This window comes from Urocampus carinirostris, chromosome 4, assembly GCF_059441175.1.
Source record: "Urocampus carinirostris isolate Australia breed hairy pipefish chromosome 4, RoL_Ucar_1.0, whole genome shotgun sequence".
NCBI lineage: Eukaryota > Metazoa > Chordata > Actinopteri > Syngnathiformes > Syngnathidae > Urocampus > Urocampus carinirostris.
This window is the reverse complement of record NC_142352.1, coordinates 37,035,788-37,057,446: the sequence shown is the minus strand read 5'-3', so window position 1 is coordinate 37,057,446 and position 21,659 is coordinate 37,035,788. Positions and strand designations below refer to the sequence as shown.

The 21,659-nt window shown below is 39.2% G+C and overlaps 1 protein-coding gene across 1 annotated transcript; it reads right to left on the bottom strand.

Moving 5' to 3' along the window:
- Positions 1 to 497: 497 nt before the first annotated feature.
- Positions 498 to 21,363, bottom strand: ctr9 (CTR9 component of Paf1/RNA polymerase II complex). Its single transcript, XM_088334428.1, has 23 exons — positions 21,202 to 21,363; positions 20,195 to 20,293; positions 19,618 to 19,857; positions 19,421 to 19,538; positions 18,320 to 18,409; positions 17,992 to 18,248; positions 17,815 to 17,922; positions 17,076 to 17,312; positions 16,155 to 16,373; positions 14,682 to 14,865; positions 14,507 to 14,595; positions 13,369 to 13,554; positions 13,039 to 13,126; positions 11,045 to 11,193; positions 10,853 to 10,969; positions 10,625 to 10,770; positions 8,991 to 9,062; positions 6,472 to 6,607; positions 6,235 to 6,381; positions 3,248 to 3,396; positions 3,079 to 3,169; positions 1,152 to 1,261; positions 498 to 1,067 (listed from the first exon to the last, which is right to left on the bottom strand). Exons 1-23 carry the CDS (start codon positions 21,244 to 21,246, stop codon positions 644 to 646), a joined length of 3,501 nt encoding a protein of 1,166 aa, XP_088190554.1. The 5' UTR covers positions 21,247 to 21,363; the 3' UTR covers positions 498 to 643.
- Between the last annotated feature and the right edge of the window lie 296 nt (positions 21,364 to 21,659).

Below are 21,659 nucleotides of genomic sequence, written 5' to 3'. Positions count from 1 at the left end.
CCAAGCACTTAGAGCAATTTGATTGGGTGAGCGTTATAAGTGGGCGGATTTGACCGAGTGAGTGGTAGGTGTGGCTGGATTTCTGCACACATGATAGCGCTTACCCTCACACGCCCGCACTGCGATCCATAACATTTTCGTTTGCGGTTTTCTGTGACATTTTTACAAAATGACTGCTAGCACGTTGTTCTTCAACCATTATTTGGGAAAAAATAAATGATGGTAAAAATGAGTGGGAGAGAGTTGAAAATGGTATTTGTTGATATGGGACACAGGGCATTATTATCTCATGTTTTCAAATCATTTTTTTGTCACACAGTAAAATAAAATGCATTGAAAAATTAGCTTGTCTGGAGAGTGGGTTTGGGGTTTTTGCTGAATTGTCTTAAAATATGTGGTATGGCACCCTCCGAATAAAAATAAATAAAAATAATTAGCTATTACGACTCTGAGTCAAAATGGTTTTGTGCCCCAGTAATAAAGCATTAACAACTCAGTATAGTTTAAAAATCAGAAGCACTTTTTAATTGTAATTTGTAGACACAAAATACAATATTACTTAGACTGGAAATGAAGTAAATCAGGGCTTGGAAATGCTGTACTTAAAAAAAAAAAAACATGAATGAGGGTTGTCTTTCAAAACCTAATCGCTGTCGTCATTGTTGGAGCCTTCGGGCTCTGAGCCGTTGTCAGAGCGTGCAGGGGAGCCCTCGTTATCGGACCCCGGGTCGGATTCCCGCTCCGACGCGGCGGCGGCGGGAGAACCGGCCCGGGACTCGTCGTCGGATCCCGATCTCTTGCTTTGGTTATCCGACTGGTCGGACTCGGACTGCTGCCGCGGCCTCTTCTTCTTCACCGGACGGTCGCTGCCTGAGTCGTCGTCGTCCGAGGCCGCCGAACGCCGGGGGCTGCCCGCCTCGCTGCCGGAGCGGTTCCTTCCCTGAGGGCTGCCCGCCTCGCTGCCTGACCGATTTCTCTCAGCGTCAGAATCGCTTTCAGATGCTATGCGCTTCCTGTGGTTGTCGTTGTCGTCATCGTCGGATCCAGAGCCGCTGTCTTTTTGGTTCCTGGAGGTGAGGGAAGTAGACTCGTGAGATTTTTAGAGCGGGAAAACTTTTTAGTGCCATGGCAGCTTCTTTAACCGCATGTACCTGTCCTCAGCTATCTTTAGACCATCTTCGTCTGATGACTCAGAAGATGAAATGATTGCCTTGGATTTGATCTTTCCTTTGAGAGAAGGCGGAGGACGCTCAACTTGAACCTGAAAAGTACCAACGTTTCACATTTAATGAGTCATTGCAAAATAACTGTTCAATCTGGCTACATTTGTCTACATATATATTTAAATGTGTAAATCTATATTAGGCTGGTAGTTAAACATGAAATCGTCCATTTCCCTTTTGATAGATAGTGCAGGCGGGAAAACAGGTCACGGGTTGAAAAGGTAGGAAAAAATATGTTCCGGTACGTTGTACAACCGAACAAAATAGAGTTCCGTCGACCCACATCATGTTTCAGTGATCTGCAGGAGGCACCGCACACACATACACTTTGGGCGAAAAAAAGATAAGGGATTAAGCCTGGATATGTTAGTTTTTCTTGGGTTACATTTAGCCTCATGTGAGTTGCATGAGAGCAGGTTAAATTTAGCTTGACTTAGTTACCATGGTGATATATTCGCCACCGTCAGCCTGCTCCAGACAGGCTAAACAATCAAGCTAAGATTTTCCCAGAGATACACCTGGCATTACTGCTGTCAATTGTGTTTTTAGCACATCCATGGACTTTTTTAATATGTTTTGTTATTGTAATTATCCTGCAATACAGTTTTACATAAAGACGATACAATAATACCTCGCGCTATGGTTAACACTGGATCACGGTTTTGCAGATTTTGAATTGAATTTCCTGTATTGTCATTGATATCAAAGTATCGTGCATTGTGGTCTGCAGCACACAGTACACCGAAAAAAAATGGTGTTCGCATGTTTATTTAGTTCATTGTTACAAGTAGAGTGGCATATGGCACAAAGCCAAGTTATCACTAAACATTAGTAGATTCAGTCAAGTGTATATACTGCACAATCTCAAAAGCAGTTAAGGTGTTAAACCAACAGAGCCCAATTTGCCTGCATATTTCAAATTATTTTTTCTACAGAAGCTCTTTAAATTATGTTCGCTGTTGAGACACTTTGACGAAAACCCCAAAAACAAACTGTAAAAAAACAAAAAAAACAAACAAACAACAACAAGAAACTCCAGCAAATAATCCAGAGTAATTTGACTGGGTGAGCGGTAAGAATGGGCGGAGCTATAGACACAGTGCAACTCCTCCTCCTTGGCCAGTGATGTCTAAACAGGCGGCCCGGATCAGGCTCGCTAGGTGATTGGATCCGGCCCGCGAGACAACGCTGAGGGAACGAGCACGAGAAAAACGAGTTGCAGGTTGAAATACTGTATGTCCACTTGATGTTGCCAACTCCAGGTGCCCCCCCCTCTCTCTCTCCCTCTCTCTGCTCATGTTATTTCTCTCTTTTCTCTCCTTGTCCCACACTCTCTTTCTCTCCTTTTTTCTTTCTCCTTAATCTACTAGTACGGCCCCCGAGAGAACCTCTGGTCTACAACTGACGGTCAACACTGTGTTTGTGTCCTCGTTTGCATTATTTTGTGACATTTTTACAAAAAAAAAACTGCTCACACCTTGTTTGTCTGGAGAGTGAGTTTGGCAATTATGTTGAATTTTGCCCTGAAATATATGACATGGTTCTCTCTCAAATAAAATTTAAAAATCTAAATATTTTTGCTTTCATTGCTCTTTGGGTCAAAAAGGTTCCCTAACCCCGAGTTAGCTTGATGAATGATAGCAAATATAGCTTTGGGAGTGGCGCTTATCTTTGGTGACATCCAGTGGACATATTTAAAACTACATGTAATTTTTCAACGCTGCTCCCTCCCAAAAGTTTTTTTCTACATGATTCACGTATGACACCCATTTTGCCTTTTTACAGTGAATTTTGCCGAAAGGTGAGGGATTTTCATGTCTTTTATATACCGTGCTTGTCTACTCATATTCGGTACCTTTTCGATCTTCTTGCGCTCTTTAGTTTTGCGCTGCTTCTTGGGCTGCCCACTTCTTTCCTCATCATCGCTGCCATCTTCTCGAGGAACTCTGAGGCAATAAGGAATAAAACTCAGTGTCACTCGTCCCAAGACAAACCTTATAAAATGACAGGATTGGTGCACTCACTTCTTTCTTTTTCGACGAACTTTCTTTTCTCCGTCTTCGCCTTCTTCCTGCTCGCTCCCGCTGGCTGCTTTCTTCTTTTTCTTCTTGACGGGAAGATCTTCGTCAGAGTCGTCGTTGACAAAATCATCCATGTCGCCCGTCTTTTTGCGCTGTGGGTGAGCAGTGATGTCATTTCCTCATTTTGTCGACAATTATTTTGCGTAAATGTGTCTATACTGGATCCAAAGATGAACGACACCGCACCAGGATGCAGAAGGTTGTATATTGAGCTGGCAAACATTAAAGATGAACATTTCAGAATGTAAAAAGAGAATTTTTAGATTTGAAATGTTTTCTTGTAGTAGCATTTAAGAGCACCATTGTTTTAGTTAAGAGTTTAATTGACAATCTTAAAACCACACGTTAAACGCTAAGTTACGACAGGTGTCCATTAGGTGGGACTAATAACCGTGGAACAATGTAAATGGTCTGCATTTATAAAGACCTTTTCAAGTCACTGAAGACCTCCCAAAGTGCTTAATAATGAGGTGCACACTTACTCATTCTCACACACACATCGATAGCAGGGTCAGCCTTGCAAGGCAACTACCTGCTTAACGAGGGCATTAGGGATTCAGTATCTTGCCCAAGGACACATTGGCATATAACACGGAACTTTCAAAATACAAAAATGGCCTTTGCTTGATTTGAACCTGACATGGTACATTTATCTTAATGTATTTAATCAATCCCAGGTTTTTTTTAATGCTTAAGACTGTGGCATTGTAATATTTTGGGCTATGCTGTCATGCAGTCAGAATCTCCCATTGGCCTATGCCCATATTTTATTGTCATTTAATTATCAATTGTTGTTTTCCTCCAAATAATCAGCAAACGTGTCATATGCAATGTTCCCTCTAAGCAGTGCGCGCCGCAATTGCGCACTGGCCAGACCTTCTCAGTACACAAAAAAAATCTATCCTGCGCACAAAAATCAGGGCTCAAATTAATTCCCTAGCAAATTCGGCCAGAATTACAGTGCATGCTGGCAAAAACCTGCATTGTTTTTAGCGCAATATTCTTGAGTCAATGTCAGCCAAGATAGAGTTAATGAAAGCAAGCGTGCGAGGGAGCTCAAGTTCTTGTGCCAAAAAAGAAAGGGGGGACTAGAGAAGCAAAGGGGGAATCAAGGAAATCACTTTTTAAAAACAAATGTATTATTGTATTATTTTTTATCACTAAGGCATTATGGTTTACCTTAACTATGGCACACAAGTTTCAGTCATCTTTTTTTAGAGAAGAGGCTCTTTCGGCTCAGCTCGCTAAAAAGAGCCGCTCTTTGGGCTCCCAAACGGCTCTTTACATTGTTTTGGTCGCTTCCTTCGATACATTTCAAGTAATTATGCAACATTATGCACAAAATCACTTAAAACGGGAAGAATTAAGAAAGAAAAAAAAGAAAAATAGCCAAAAAATGGAAAAGCAATAAAAAAAGACATAAAAAAACAACAAATAAAATAAAGGAAAATAGTGAACAAAAGAAAAAAAGGCAAGAAGTGAATAGCTAAAAGGAAAAAAAAGAAAAAAGAAATAAAGAATAAATGGTAAAAAACACGAAAAAGACAAGTTTTAAGGGGCTGTTTGATTGCTCTTGTGTTACATTCAAATAATGTGCAAATTTATCAAGTCAATCTTTTTGCCAACATTGTATTTCCACTAAAAAGTGTGATTAAAAACAGTTCTGTATTGTGCAACCATCTAAATAAGGCCAAACAACCTTAGTATTATGTAACAAAAGATATGTTTTCTTTTAAAAACAGAAATCTCATGTAAGACTGTAAAGTCCGGACGACAGAGCACACAGGATTATAAGCCGCACCTTGTACATTTTTAAAGGAATACATTTTTGTACATACATAAGCCACACCTGACTACAACAACGTTAAAACATGAGATATTTATAAAGAAAGACAGTACACGGAAAGAGTTGTAATAATATACGGTACCTTAACCCCTTAACGTTCAGCCGGCCTGCCTGTGAGCCGCCAGACTTTTGCTAAACAATTACGTGTCTGTACCATGTCACCAGTAACTGAAATATTTCATGCCACATATCCTTGGAAAGTTTAAACTCTTGAGATTCAAGATATTTCAAAATATACTCATCAAAGAAACATCATAATGAGTTTGAAGGAAAATACCCCAAAACTGTAAAGCAGGCATACCTCACCATTACGACCCCTAGCCGTCTTCAAATTGTATGAATGTCTGCGAAAATGGCTTTGTTACATCAAGGACAATCCATACAATCCAACGATGTAAAATATTTACTCCAAAACACATAATGCCGACAGATCAAGAGAAATCCAAACGAAACATTATTGCTTCGTTGGACATTTCTTCTGGTAATCCATTAGTTTCGCCGCAATATTTCCGTTTACAATTAAACAGACTCGTAAAATTATTCCCGATATGGTAGTTAGCGCTCCCCGTTCGATTGACACCTTTTCCAAGATTAGGGTCTGTCCATGCTAGTTTTATTCATGCACAAAGCGCAAAATTACACTAAACTTGCATCTTCCTCGACACATACATATATACCACCTCTCTTACGCTCACCCTTACTGCACGGGCGCCGCTGGTGGCCGTTAGAAAAAATGGATAAATTAGCCGCAACATTGCATAAGCCGCAGGTTTGAAAAGCTTGTGACTAAACTTACGGTAGTTGTTGTAAAAACGACTGATGTGTGTGGGCCGTGTGACCCTTCCAATATTACATGAGTCGATTCATTAAAATTTGAAAAACGAACTACTGTTGTCAGAAACCGAGCAAAATGCGACTTGATTTGATCTGTTTGATAATGATATTGTTGCAACACACAGGATTAATGTTATTCACAAGTGATGCTCACTGACTGTGGAAGCTTAGAGGGTAACATTGGTCATTTGACATTTTAATGTATTGCTCTTAAAGATAACATGATGGTGTGTGGGTATAAGTCACTCACACGTCCTCCTCCACCTCCAGCTCCCTTCTTCTTCTCCTTGGACATGCCCTCAGCGAAGGAGAGAAGGTTCTTGGTCTTCTCTACATAGAGCGCTCTCTGCTCCAGCAGCTTCTTCTGCTCCTCAGCTTCACGGCTCTTCTTCTCCTCCTGATTTTTTTATTTGTTTATGCGGGGCCGACGGAGGAAAGGTCAGTAATGCCCGACTTTGATGTCAAATTGCTGCTGCGAGTCACGTACTTGCTCCTTCATGAACTGTTGGCGGAGCAGATCACGTTCTTGTTCTTGTTTGGCCCGAAGCTCCTTCTCCTCCTCGTCCTGCTTCCTGGCACGGGCCACGTGGTATTGAGCTTGACTCAGAAGGTCGGAGCACTGCCTGGGAACACACAATACACACCAGATTTGGACAATCTTATGTACGACATATGAAGTGTAAAGCAGCGCTTGTCAAACCGTTGTGAGCGAAGGCACACTTTTCTTTATTAAAAGAATGTTTAATAATTCCTGGTACCAGTTACGTGTTTTGACTTTTTAAAGCTGTTTTCCCCAAACTACGACCCTTTCCCACATTTTATGCTGCCCCCTGAACAATACCATAGAGCAGGGATCAGCAACCTTTTCGGTGTGGAGTGATACTTTCAAATTTCCTTGTAAATCAGTGTGCCACACCAAAATTAATGACTTGCACATTTTTTTTAAAATATTGAACTGAGCTGTCATTTTACACTAGTCCAAATATACAACATGGATAGACATTGAAATCGTATAACTGACCTATTTATCTAGCACTATTCTTGTTCATCAATTAACTAAAAAAAACAAGTACCGTATTTTCCGCACTATAAGGCGCACTGGGTTATAGGGCGCAACCCGAAAAAATAGTTTTTGGTCCTATTTTTGACATACATAAGACGCACCGGATTATTAGGCGCTACAATGGGAACGTGGACAAAACAGTCAGATAGTTCAGTCAAACTTATTACCCCCTTAACATTCCCAAAGCTTGCAAAGACGCAAATACGTGTCGAGAACACGTGCGGATGCGGTGTCCGTACGATGTCACTCAAATGCATCGTTCCATCATTCGGAAGGTTAGTCTTGGGATTCAAGAAATGCCAAACATTCCTTAGTTTCTATTTTCTTTTTCGCTCGCAACTTTACTGTGCATATGACAATAAACACTTGGAATTGAGTTTAATTTAAAAATAGACACTCCATTCCATCAATTATCTGCACAGCTTATCACAGAAACATCGAGTTCAGTCTGAAACAAGATACAGGGACAATATAAAACCCGAAGTAGCTCACCGAAGTCGTTGTGTTCATAATAATGTGCAGCCAATGTCCTCTTATATCCGTGAGGGTAGTAAATCCAGGACAATAAAATATTTACAAATACAGAATAGAAAAAAATGCTTTCTGTATGCCGTCAGCCATGTGCTATACGCATTCATCTTTTTTGGCCAATTGCAGGCTTTGTTTTGCCGTTCAAGCCAATGCCAGCCTGTAAATGATAAAAAGGATCCTCCCCTTGACCTCCGAATAACTTTAGCCAATAGTGATCCATTCAAATGATGATTGACACATTGGTTAGCCAATGAAACGCCGGTAAATAAATCCCAGCATACACCGCGGACTACTTGGCGTTCGGGGGAAAATCTAGTCGGCGGCGGCAAGTTAGTTGCAAGACTTTGCGAATTTATTTTGTTCCATAAATAAGGCGCACTGTATTATAAGGCGCATGGTCAGCTTTTAAAAAAAAAAATAAAGGCTTTTAGGTGCGCCTTATAGTGCGGAAAATACGGTAATATGGACAGCTACCATACTATTCACCAATGAAATCTTAATGCAGAAAATATCAAATTGAACAATTAACCCCTCATGTGCCTCTGCTGGCACGCGTGTCATAGGTTGCCGACCCCAGCCACAGAGTATTTTGATGTGATTTTTTTTTACCTGAAAATTTGGTTGTAACGGGACTGTTACCACTGGACTACTAATGATATAGATGACTCATAAAAGGTATTGGGTTTTATCTCATTATTATACTATCTTTAGACACGCTACAAGAGACCAATATTAATTTTGTTGTGCATTTCATTTTACAGTGACAATGAATAGAATTTATTGTCATTGTAACATGTGAAACGCAGAATGAAATCGGCATCCTTCTCTGGTACCGTGACTAAAAATAGCATGATAATGAGATCAAATCTGCTGCCTTTTGGTAAGTCATCTATACCACTGGTGATCCGGTGCTCTGACAACTAGTTTGGACCTGTTAAAACTGTGGATGACAAAACAAAGTTTATGTTCGATGGAATTTTTTCTATGAAGAACCCACAGAATGTTATTTGGTTATTATTCATTTCATTATTTGTGTTATCATTTATTTCTGAATTATATTCCTTGAAGATTCCCGAAAAGGTTATTCGGGTGGTTGAAGTCAAGCAGGTCATAAGTCAGATGTTACCCGTACTTAAAGATTTTTGTCAACAGCAAATTTCACAGCGACAGCAACACCAATCGTTCGCCTTCTAGAACGGTTTTACCATATTAGTTTCCATTGGGAGAACATCTTGGGAATCTTCTAGAAACTTTTTTGACAATCTGCTAGATAACTTTTTGTTGCAGAATTTACCCAAATCTTACATTATTACTCTCAAGTCATTTAACTTTCAAGTATGCCACTCATAATATCAATCATATAAAGACAGAGCAGAGGGTTACAGAAATGAAAAAATAAATTCCAAATATACCTGGCCTCAGAGGCTGCGTGTGCCAGGTCAAATCTCATCTTGTCACCAGCTTTGCTCAGGTAGCTGAAATACCTGAAAAGACCACCGTGAGAAAGATTCGTCACTGAAAAATATTGAAAACTGCGGGGGAAACAGTTCAAAGGACAGTGTGCATTATTTTACCACAAGAAGTCGCCGTTTTGTGTCATGGAAGCAAACATGATAGTTACAAAGAACAAGAGAGAATACAAACTACGGAGACTCAAAGTGATCCAATGGCACAATTTTCATTATTTTGCCCAGCCCTTTGTAATGTTTTTGGTTTTCCGGGTATCCCAGCAGCAACAGGGCGGATAATTATGTCAGCTATCTTTAGTTATGTAAAATAAACGCAAGTTTTTAAGTATTTAAAAAAAGAATTTTAAAGAATGAAGGTTATTTTCTACCACTTGGATGTGCTAAATAATACACGCTGTCCCTTCAAGTAAAACTAATCCTTTTTCAAGTAAAATCTTCTTGTTTCCTTCAAAGTTAATAAAGGCCATTTTAAAATAAGTTTTACCAATTTACATTTGTAAACCTTTTTTTTAGTAAAATAAGAATAAAAAAATACATTAAATTATCAAAATATTGGTAGAAATCATTAAATAATAACGCAATCTCTATCAATGAGGATGAGTTCCCCTGAGGATCCTTACCTCACATAGTCTTTGCCTTAGCTTACACAGTCATCGCATGAGTTTGTAAACACTAGATTCTGGGATGTTGGTGACGGACATTCAATGTTTTGCATTTTGTCCAGTGAATAGTGCTTTACAATTACATTTTCATTATAAAATCAATTAAAATATTGTAAAATAAAAAATAGAAAAATACAGAGTCCCTCTTCATATGAGCTACTTATAGCTAAAAGGAAACTGAGAAAATATCTTGCCTGACATATTGGAGGAAAGATGCTACCAGTTATGGACCGAGTGCTCAAAACCGTCCACCGCCAACATCAGCTTGTCGGAGTTGGCAAAAAATAAAATCATAATTATAATAAAAAAATAGTTCAGTAAAAATGTTGGTTTAAGTTCACCGTTACAGTACTTTTAATTTTAAGTGTACAGTCAGTGCTTTAATATCCTTAACCGTCTCTTGTGCCCCCTCACTCCTCCCGGTCCGCTATTCTTCAATCCTCCACCACCACACACATCCACCTCCCAACTTCCTCCGTGGTAAGTGCTCATACTAAACCCGCATTTTATTTTATTAATATCTTATTTATCTTATTACTGTGTTATAATGTTCAAATACTATTTGAATGTGTTTTTAATAATGGATGGTATGTTTCATAGCTATTTAGGGCTAACTTGGATGAGTTTGGAAGGCCAGGAATAAATTAATTGGTTTTTAGTTATTTCTTATGGGAATATTGCGATAAATTCTAGGTAAGTGCTAAATCCTGGAAGGAATAAATCTCATCTGTAGAGGGGCCACTGTACTCACAATGAAAAGAATCCATTACCAACAAATCAAGAACTTATTAGACTTAGTAGATTTTGTCTGGCATTTTCATACATTTAAAATTAAAAAATGAAACAAAAAAATATATATAAATGAGTAAAAACATTGGCCACACCTCTAGGTGGAAACTAAGCGACTGCTGCTACCTGTGAGCGAGTTCCAGCTCTTTGACGGAGCTGAGCACAGCCTTCAGGTTACTCTTCTCATCCTTAAGGACTAGCGTGGCTAGCCGCTGAAGCACCAAGGCCACGTTGAACATAAGGACTGTGTCGTTGGGAGCTACGTGACGGGCCTTATTTCGACAGAGCAAACCATTAAAACTGCTTATACAGTTTAGTCTTTATTTTCTCTGAAGAACAAGTAAGCCATCTTACCTTCAGCAGCATTTGCTTGCACTCCAGCAGTTTTCCACATTTAAAAAGCGCTCGTGCCAAGTAGAGCAAGACTTCAGTGTTCTGGTGTTTGTAAAACTTCTTGAGGCAATTCTCATACTGCGTGGCGAAAAGTCACGTCTTAGTGTGCTGGCTGACCGTGAAGGCGCCGTCGTCAGAAGGTACGCCTCTTACCATCTGCACAGCACTGATGTACTGCTTCTGCTCCACGTAGATATGAGCCAGATTCAACCACACATCGCTGATGTCGGCCGTGGCTTCCCTAACCTGTGCAAACACGTCGCGGGCCTCTCTGAAGTAGCCTTTGTGGGCTAGCACTGCGCCTGGACACAAAAGTCGCATTTATTCGTATAGCCCCTGATCATCAAAAGCTTTAAATGGCTTACGACATCCCATGATCTGGAACCCACGTGTTGGCAAGGAAAAAACAAATGCAGCATGAGGAAAATTAAAAAACCTTGAGAAGGGGTCGCGCATGAGTGAATCCCCCTTTAGGATGACCAGGGCATCAACAAGCAATACTTTCAACATCAAGAATAAACATAAGTAATAAGTAAAATCATTCAAAAAGGTCCATGACAAGCTTCCCAAAATGTCAGCCAATAGAGCAGGTTCTAGATTATAGATATTAAACTGGGTCTGGTTATAGGGCCGGATCAGAAGAAGAATGTCAGGTACAATTTCTTTAGCTATGAAGCTATGGCATGACACTTGCTCATTCAACCTACCGTACATATGATAATCAAGGATGACAAGAGATGTTTTTCTGAACACTACAAATTTATTCACAAACCACGATAAAAAAATATGTTCATGTTTTGCATTGAATGTGTTAACTGCTTTATTTTACAGTTGAATGAATGCGATTTTAAACCTGAATCAACTCACCACGCTGTACAAACTCAACACTCCCCTTGAGTGGCCAGAGAAAGCATTTGGTTTACATATATTAAAAAAAACATTACTTTTGATAGTAACATGTTTCTTTTTGAGCTATGAGTGTAGGAGAGTTGATATTTCCCATTGCACTCTTGAACGCAGCATTGTATACGTACTGACATCAATGCTAGTGGATAGCTAGCTCTTCACCCAAACCAGTCGCTGCCAAGCATAATATATTTCTATGACTTTTTGTTTTTTTACATAGGTATAAATTCTCGCACCTTATACTATGCTTTGATAGCACTGCTGGTGGCTGGAATTTTCCGTCTTGATGCACTGCTGCGATATACGACCAACTCTGTTTTAAACCTGCCAGGCTGATCTCATACAAAAGTGAAAATTTGCAGACAAAGTTTCCAGCTGCCATTTTTGCATGATTTCAGTTCAAATTTTTCTTTTCGATTAATTGGGTTACGTCACATTAAAAAAACAAGTAAGACCAGTGTAATTGTTTATTCTATGTCATGAGTTGACATTTTTGTTTTTTTGTTTGAGGTTCGAGAGCGTTCTCCATCCAGGCCCCAGCGCTGTGGAATGCTCTTCCCCCTGAGATTCGATCTGCAACCTCAGTGGAACTGTTTAAATCTAGGCTTAAAACACACTTCTATTCTATAGCATATGAATAACCTATATTTTATGTTGACAATATCTGTGTATTATTTGTTTTTGCAACATCCATTGCAGCCTGGTCATCCTGGAAGGGGGATTACCTCATGTGCGGTCCCTTCTTAAGGTTTCTCATTTTCCTCATGTTGAAGTTTTTGAGTATTTCTTTGCCCTCATGTAGGTTTTAAATCAGGGGATGGTGTAATAATTAGTGTGTGGTTTAGACTAATCTGTGGTCCGTGCAGCCCTTTGAGATTCTTTGTGATTAAGGGCTATACAAATAAACATGACTTTACCTATTCTTTCTGGTTTTGTTTTAAAGTTCATTGCGTTTTTTTGTTATTTATACGATTGCATCTATTGAAAATTGTCAATTAGAATGAATGGTAGGGGACGGGACCTTTTTTTTTTTTCATATCCGATCTTATAACGTACCTGGAATTAAACAAAACAAAAAAAAGGTTTATTTTCCTTGCGTGTGTGAAATATATTATCGATTATTGCCACAAATGACCAGAATTGATACTGAAAGAATTTGAAGGGTATAGGTTGGAATGCAAAAGCTTCCCATATATATTATGTGCCAGTGCCTTTTCTAAAAGTTGAGAAGTTCTACACACCAATTCCATTTGCGGCATAGAGGTTTTTGGCGTCGTTTCTCAGGACTTGTTTGTAAATGGCCAAAGCGCGGTCCTGATGTCTCTTTTCCTGTACACATAAAAACATTCAGGTCAGTAGAATACAGGCTTAGAAAACTAACAATACAAGAGTAAATGCTAAACATCACAAAAAAATAAAACCACATCTCCCTAACATTGTAATTCTGGAATCTTTCCTGTTGCGTGTGGAGAGTAAGTTTCAATACTTAAAACATACGTTATAAATATGTTAAACTTGAATAGTATGTTTGCTAACTTGATAGAAAATGAAAACTTTTTTTGTATACACACTTTCTCCCGGTCTCTGGTGGGCTGATGGAGAGTCTGAAGCCACACATTGCCAAGAGCCAACATGGAGTAGGTGTCATTCTGCGTAGAAGGCTGCTTCAAAATACGCTCAAACTTCTTTTGGCCAGGCCCCCACTCCTGTTTGGCCAAGTGAAGGTTGCCGATAAGCGACCAGGCATCTGGGTGATCCTGTGAAACAGTAATAGAAAGGTAGACACGATCATAAATTAATTACATTGACAAGAAGTCAAGTGGATTTGTGTATGGGCAATGAGAGCATAAGATTTATTTATGATCAAACAATACAGTCCCTAGCCCACTGACCCCAGGAGTTCCCTGACGACTTCTAAATGATCCAATGTCGATCTAAATGACTAAAAATGACAAACAGGGTGCATCGGTGGGTCATTTAGTCTCTGTTTAAATGCACCTGCTCTATGATGGGCTCAGAGGTCTATGAAAGGAGACACTGGAGAATATACAGCATTATGAAAACCAAACAACACACTGGGCAAGTCTGGAATAGTTACGAAAAAGTTCAATTTTGCAAGTGTACGAGCAATAATATTTAAATGTAAAGAACATAAACTGACTGCAAAGATACTAAGACCTGGCCGTCTCTCTAAACATTCAGCCTAAACAAGGAGAAAACTAATCAGAGAAGCAGCCAAGAGACCCGTGATCACATCGGATGACCTGCTGGCATACACAGCTGAGTGGGGACAATCTGTGCATAAGAATGACTAGTCACACTCTGTATGAATCTACCCTTTATGGAAGGGTGGCAAGATGGAAACCCTTTCTGAAGGACTAGCATAAATAGGCCTGTTTGGTGTTTGCAAGAAGCCACATGGAAGATACAAATAACATGTTGGAAAACGGTTCTCTGGTCAGATAAGACCTAAATTTAACTTTTTGGGTGGAATGTAAGTGTTACATTTGGAGTAACACTTCACATCAACCTACAAATACCATTCCCACTGTCAAACATGGCGGTGGCAGCATCATGCTGGGTTTTTTTGCAAGATACTGTATGTACCTTATTGTCAAATAAGTATATTATTATAATCAGTTTTCTGTTTGGATGTTTTTCAAAATTCTCTGCTTTGAGAAATGCATCAGAACTTTTCACCCAGAATACCTGATTAATCTGCAGTGCCTCTTTGAACCAATCGGAAGCCTCGTAAAAATTGCCTTTGTCACGCGCCATGGCACCGAGTCGCAGATAGCCTGGAAGCCAAAAAACAAATGTCGCACAATCCTTTTGCATCATACTCCAGCTGTATGATCTATAGTTGTTTATCTGGTGTGCTTACAGTCCACATAGTTGGGATGTTCCCTCAGAATGTTTTTGTAGAGCTTCTCCGCCTCGTGGAATTCGCACATGGCTTCATACAGTCGTGCCAGATTGTAGGAGGTGGTGACAGATATGGCGTTGTAGTAGTGCTCGTCGTGCTCGCCCTCAGCTTTTGCCCGATCGAGAGAGGCCAGGAAGTATTTCTAGGAGAGACAATGCCATTTAAAGGCTACATCTACCTTTGTAAAAGTAAACTACTATACAACTTTGGCATCAAATTGCTAGTTTCCAAGCTTCAGATAAAATTGAGCTAAGGATAAAATAATAATTGAGGGAGACCAAAAGTTAAAACAAACTTGTTAATGGAAGAATCATGATCAGTTTATTCATTTTTAATATTATTTGGTAAAGGTTTTATATAATTTTAATGAAATGCCATTTTTCTTTTAAAAAAACAGCCACACCCACCCAAAAATATTTTTGTGGTGTTCACATTCTAGCTATTATCAATTGATTCACTAAATTTAAATTGTGCGATACACATAAGTAGTAGCACTGTTGAAAGTAATTTTGAAGCTTCATCTGAAGTGTAATCAGCTTTAAAGTATTTTTGCCTGAGGCTGGGCGATACGACCAAAAACCAAAATCAAGCATTTTAAAATAGGTTATTCTGAATGAGCACACAAAACAAACCTAAACCAAAAAAGGTTTAAAGAAGGTATGATTACCAACAACAGAAAAAAAGCAAAAAGTTTTGCTAACTGAATTTTAAAATGTATTTTAACATTTCAAATGATGATTTCATTGAATTTATTCCATTTACTGCGTAGGATTAGGCTAGCTCAGGGGTCACCAAACTACTTTCCACCAGCTGTATTAGGCCCAACAGTTTTAATCCGGCCTTCGAGACGATGCAGAGAGAAGCATAAGGGAAAAATGAGCCGCTTCTAGGCAAAAGCATGCAATAAAAACACATCTGAAGTGGCGTTGTTGCATGTTTTAAAATGCAAATGTTCAAATCTAGTGCTTGAAAAACAGAAATATTAAAGTTTTTTTGTAAATGCATAAATATTTTTATTTTATTTTTGTGTTTCAAAACCAATTGGATGAAAATGTCCCTTTATGAACAACTAGACAATGACACAACTCGTGTAGGTAATTGCAAACGAGAAAAAATGGATTGTCTTATCTTAGTTTCCTCTTGTAGTGCCGAGGTATTGGATTTAAGACTATTGGCGTTTACAAAAAATTAAATACATTAAGCAGCTATTTCTTCCCTCCAACCCAGCCCCTGTGCATTTATTTTCAAACCATTTTACTAAAAAAATTATGCCAAACCCTGGTCTAGCGTTTCAAATGTGGAAATTTTAACTCAGAGTTAAGTCAGGTTTTAAGTTTTAACTCATGGTTAAAGCTTCCAAGCTTTCACTTTTGATAGCACAAAATTCATTATCCATTTGAAAGCATGCAATAATAGTTTGTGACCCTCTACCTTGGCCTCCTCCAGGTTGCCAAGTCGGAAGTGGAGTGCACCCAAGTTGTTGAGGATCTCCGGGGGAACGTCTGCCTGCACTTTCTCCTGCAGGATTCGAGTGGCTGTGCCATAGGCTGATAGAGCGCCTTGGATGTCAGTCTGCTCGAGGATCTGAGCCAACTCGATCCAGGCTTCCACGTCATCGGGGTACTGCTCAGTTACTTTCTTAAGATGACCCTAGGTGATCAGAATCCAAGTATTTTGTAATGATTGCAATAGTGCTTGTCCTTATTAAGGGAGGACTTGGATAAACTAGTTTGTAGCCTTCAGTATGGCAGACAAAAGGTCTAGTAGAAAAAAATACAGAAACACATAGAGGTGGGCGATTTGACAATACTAAATTGGTAAGTACTTAAAAACTATTGATCGTTAAATCATCCTCACTGCCCATTGTATTCAGTTGAGTTTACCATCAGCCAGTCATTAAATCATGAATTCATTTGTTTGGGTTTCATTATGCTTTTCATATTGTAATTAAAATCTACTGTAGCTGTGACGAAGCGGATCCATGAGGCAAATGGCTTTTGCTTTATGGAAGACTGGGGGTTCGCAACAGTTTTTATTTTTCCTTGACTGCCACATTAGCACAAAAGCAGTCCTTCAGCCAACTGACTAACCAGAAGTCCATACAAAAGTGAAGTTTACTCAAAGTCCTCAGTGTACATCGGAGCAGTGGTAAATTATATTCAAATGTATGCAAATTTGCATTTTGGCACTACTTACAATTGAAACTTGTTCAGAAAGATTAGTTGGCTTAAAAGAGTGTCATACTTTTTGGGGGATAAAAATCAAAATTGTGATATGATATCATATTTAAAATACTTCTGTCAAATTCCCTACTTCTGGGCAGGAAAATGTAGGAGTTTTGAGAACACTTACTTTGGCAATATCTCGCTTTTCCTGGTCGTCAGATGTTGCGTAAAGGGAGCCAAGAATTTTGATGGTCTCATAGTTGTTGGGGTAGGCCTTTAAAACCTTTTCGAAGCACTGTGCGGCATTCTCTCTGTCCCTTCTGTAGACATACATTTGTCCCAGGCCAAAGAATGGCAACACGAAGGTGGCAGAGGCAAATTGTGTGGCCTGGTAGTAATACTGAAAGGCTTGGTCATAGTCCTCCTACAGCCAGAGAAGGAGAAATGAATGATATGTATTGTATTTTTTTGTTTACATCTGCAACTACTTTATGTAAAAACCAATTTTTCAACATTAGTCATTGTGCAACAATCAGGGCTTGTAAACCTTTATCATGGCCAAATTAAATTTTTGTAAGATTTTCAAAGATAATCATTCAATTGCTCTCGTACTATTAAAAGAAGAAATTTCGAGATCCACAAATATATCCCCAATTTACGCATGTGCTTTTTAATTTCTTTAATTAGACTTTATTGAACAATGCCATACAAACTAGGGAGGGAAGAAATGCGATGGCAACATTAAAGTTCATGCATTTTCAAATATTTCAAGCACCCTTACGAACCATGAACAAAGATCCCTGCAAAGGCACATTGACATGAATAGGAAGACTCCTCAAAAAAAATTGCACTCCTCAGGAAGCTTTTTTTGGACTTAGTCTGTTCACTCAGTGGAAAACCAAGGTGTAGTAAATAAGAGATGCTACCTGCACATGAAATGATCGAGCCAACTGGTAGCAGCTTTCCGCCTGCATGGCCTCCACTTCCGTGTTGTGGAAAGCATGCAGGGCCAGATGCTGCACTTTGCTGTAGTCCTACAAGCAGAAAAGGGCCAAACAGTGTGAACAACTATCAAAACGAGTGGGTGTGATGCCCATGGCTACCTTTTTGAAGAAAAAGTGGTTGGCCAGGTGGTTGAGAACCATAGGGTTACTGGGGTCGATGGTGTAGGCACGGGAAAGCAGCTGCACGCCGTTCTTTATGGAGTCGGCCTCCTTGTTGTTGAGCTCCAGCACAGCCAGGCCCACCAAGGCCCCCACGCATTTGGCGTTGAGCTCCAGGGCACGGCCGAAAGCTAAGCGAGCCTTTTCCAGTTTGTTGAGCTTGACGAAGCAGTGGCCCATGCCAAGCCTGACCTCGGCTGGTCACATACAAAATCAATGTCATCTGCGGCTACTGTAGATGAAAAAGCACCGCCTAAAAAAACTTTACCTGGACAGCCAGGGTTTGTACGCAGAGCCTTTTTGTAGTATGCCAGTGCTCCTCTGTAATCTTTCTTATTGAAGGAGATGCATGCCTTACCTGAAAAACAGGAAAAGGGCAAACGAGGTCTGATTATTTGATTCAAATGATTATGAGACTTGGCTTATGAATATCTGGTAGAAATATTTTTTACAAGAACATGAGTACCATTGTAATTGAAAACAACACGGCAAACGATTACAAAAGCAGTCAAATGTTCTGCATTTGTTTTTTACTGAGAGCTAAGGACGACGTCACTCCTCATTTGGTTGTTAAATAAATAGCTAGTAACAGTATTTCTCATAGGAGTTACTGAGACCCTGGTGGGTGGATTGTCTTGGAGAGTAAATTTTAAATGTAAACGCATCACTCAGGTGCATTTTAAAGAAAAATCAAGACGCTAGATCTATGATGAACGTGTGATGAATAGCAAACAAGCCACACCGAAAAAGCATGGTAAATGCAACAGGATTTTTAATGCAAAAAAAATCTGCTTATCTTCAAATTAGGTTTAAAAAATCTAGTGTTTTTCTGATGGAGATTCCTTCCTATTTTAAGGTAATGGATTGGCGAAAAAACAGGCCAAACCACCATTATGAGTTTTAAATTTAATTGAATATAAAAATATTGGTGATTTGGTAAATGATAGTATTAAATATCAGTACCGCTCCTTTTGTGATTGCTGCTATGACAGAATGCCAGTTCTCTTTCAATGGTTTACAGGAGTTTATTGTAATATGCAACTTACAGTTAGGGCCCGTGTCCACAAAAGCGTTTTCCTCCTCGGAGCAAAGTTTTTTTTAATTGTCTTCAATTGTAGCACCGTGTTTTATGCTTTGTTAAAAACGGCAGCAGTGCGACGAGGCGCTGTGCAGGTTTTTTGCATGGTTTGGTGATAACTCATTCTACTTCAAATGTTTCATATAATTTACGTGTATTTAATGATTTAGTATACTCTTAGATATCCAAAAAAGTAACTGATGTAATGTTACGGATTTAACCCTGCTCTGTCTGTAAGAAAAGTAGAAGAAAATGTTCTTAAAAATCTGAATGTCATTGCATTGAACTTGCCAAGTAACGCAGGAATGTTATTAGTGGACTGGTTGAGGACAAATTGGAACTGAGCATCAGCCTGGTCCATCTTGTCTCCTTCCAGCAAGCAGAAACAAGCTCTTCCCAGCAAATGGTTCTGAATAAAATAAGATCAGTTAGATGGATTTGATATGAACTTGTTTTTATGGTCACCTGCGATATGATTTTAATCTCACCTGATCGTACATGATGATCTTGTCTGCCATTGTGTACAACAGCGTGGCCTGCGTGATGAGCTCTTTCTTGACATCTTTGTTCTTCTCCTTGCGTGCCTGCTGCACGTAATAAGCTGCTAGAGTGTCCAAACATGTCATCTGATCCTTTTCATGGTCGCTGTAGTCCAGGTTCCCATCGATACGTGCCGCTTCCAGAAGTTTGACAAAATCCTCTGTTTTGCCCTGCTTGTAGTATTCCAGCTAAAGACAACAAGGCAATGATAAGTTTTTGTTACAAATAAATAATTTAGTATCTACAATAGAAACAAAAAAAATTAGGGACATCCAGTTTTAGAAGTTTCGCGATTGAACTAAACTCACCATTAAAACTGTGGGTTAATATAATGTAATTTCTTTGTATATTTGATGCACAAGCCTGTGTTTAAAGTTTTGATATAGAGCAGGAAATGAATGAATCGATACACATCCAAGGACACAAACGATAAATGATTTTCTTAGAGGAATTCATTTTCTCAAATTGGAGGGTCCCAAAACCATATTAGAGAAGTATTACAATTGCAATAACAAGTGGGCTTACCGCCAAAGCAATCCATATGTGCAGCTGAGTGTGCTCTTGCTTCAGGATACTGATGACTTCGTCGCCTTCAGGCAGCTGGTCAAAATCAAGCTCAATGACCTGAAGGATAAAATGAACTATTTTTACATCGTTGATGATTTTTAGAAAACACACATCTTCTCACAGTTAAATTCTTCTAAAAGGCAGGGTCCTGAACCCAAACCCAAGACCCTTTCACCCGGATCTTCCTAAACATGTATTTAAAAGTAATAGAATAAAATAAATTTCGTTATCACCAGTAGTTGATTTTTGAGGACACCTATGGCAGAGGGGGTTCCTTTGACAACTGATAACCACTCAATGTTTGAGGGTCCGTGGATCTCCTGCCAATTTAGATGGGGACCCCTGGACTAAAGCTTTTAACATCAGATTTTGTCATCAACCCAGCAGACTTTTGTGTTTTGATCAGGTTTAAAAAATAAGAACGTTCAAGAATAAGTGTTAATAAACTGATGAAAACAAGCTACTGCCATAATACACAAATTTTAATAATCCAAACTTCATACGATCCACTTAAGTATGACAAAATTGTAAACATTTTTATGTCAGCACCAACATTAACAGCGATATAAACTAAGAACAATATATAGCGTTCGTGAATGTAATCGTTTTATGTAGTAAATGCAAACGAAACATTTAACAACTACACTACTGAATGGTAAATTACATCAATTGAATGACATTTATTCAAATAGCCTTGTGTCACTTTTTTTAACTCATTCAGGTTTCGTTTAGAATGACTTATATCGAGAGGTGTTCTTATTCACATTTCAGAACATGCACAATCGCTTTATTTCAGTTATTCGAAATAATGTTACGCTGAATGCGAAAATGCAGAAGTGCTGATTTTGATTTAAGACTTGAATGTACAGCTCAGCGCGCCGATCACTTGTTCCAATGTTAGCAAGTATTAGCACGCATGCCTCGCAACACAGCAGCGATCGTTTTGCAACAGTCAAATAATTTACCTCATCTGTGTCCCGCAGAGGGATCTCAATAGATCCGCGAGACATCTTAGACGATTAAGAACCCAAATGCAGTTAAATAGTGATGTTGGCTCAATCCACCTGACGAGCTTGATAGTAAAGAGCTACCTGAGACCGGAAGCCAACATGGGAATTGTGTGCAATAAAAATTTGTGACCGGTTAGGAATAAGGGTCTGAATTAGGGTTCCTGTATTTTTTCGGATTTACTTATACACATTAATGTGTTGGTTTCATCGTGGCATTGTCTGCTTTGAAACTAAAAGTAAAAACTATGCACGTATTTTTTCTCCTATGACCTTTTTATTCTTCTTTTTGACCGAATGGACCCTAATTCTCCACGAATGACATGGCGTGATACGCGATATGTATTGTATGATCGCTATGTGTTGTGTATTGTATTGATGTACTGCATTGCTACTCCCGACACCAGGGGTGTCAA

Bases quoted from the DNA above. Each gene is read 5' to 3' on its own strand.
- ctr9 (XM_088334428.1), bottom strand. From the start codon at position 21,246: ATGTCTCGCGGATCTATTGAGATCCCTCTGCGGGACACAGATGAG. The intron at 19,539-19,617 runs GTGAGATTAAAA...TATTTTATTCAG, and splicing joins AGATCATCATGTACGATCAG to AACCATTTGCTGGGAAGAGC. The intron at 3,397-6,234 runs GTGAGTGACTTA...GCTCACCCACAG, and splicing joins CTGGAGGTGGAGGAGGACGT to CGCAAAAAGACGGGCGACAT.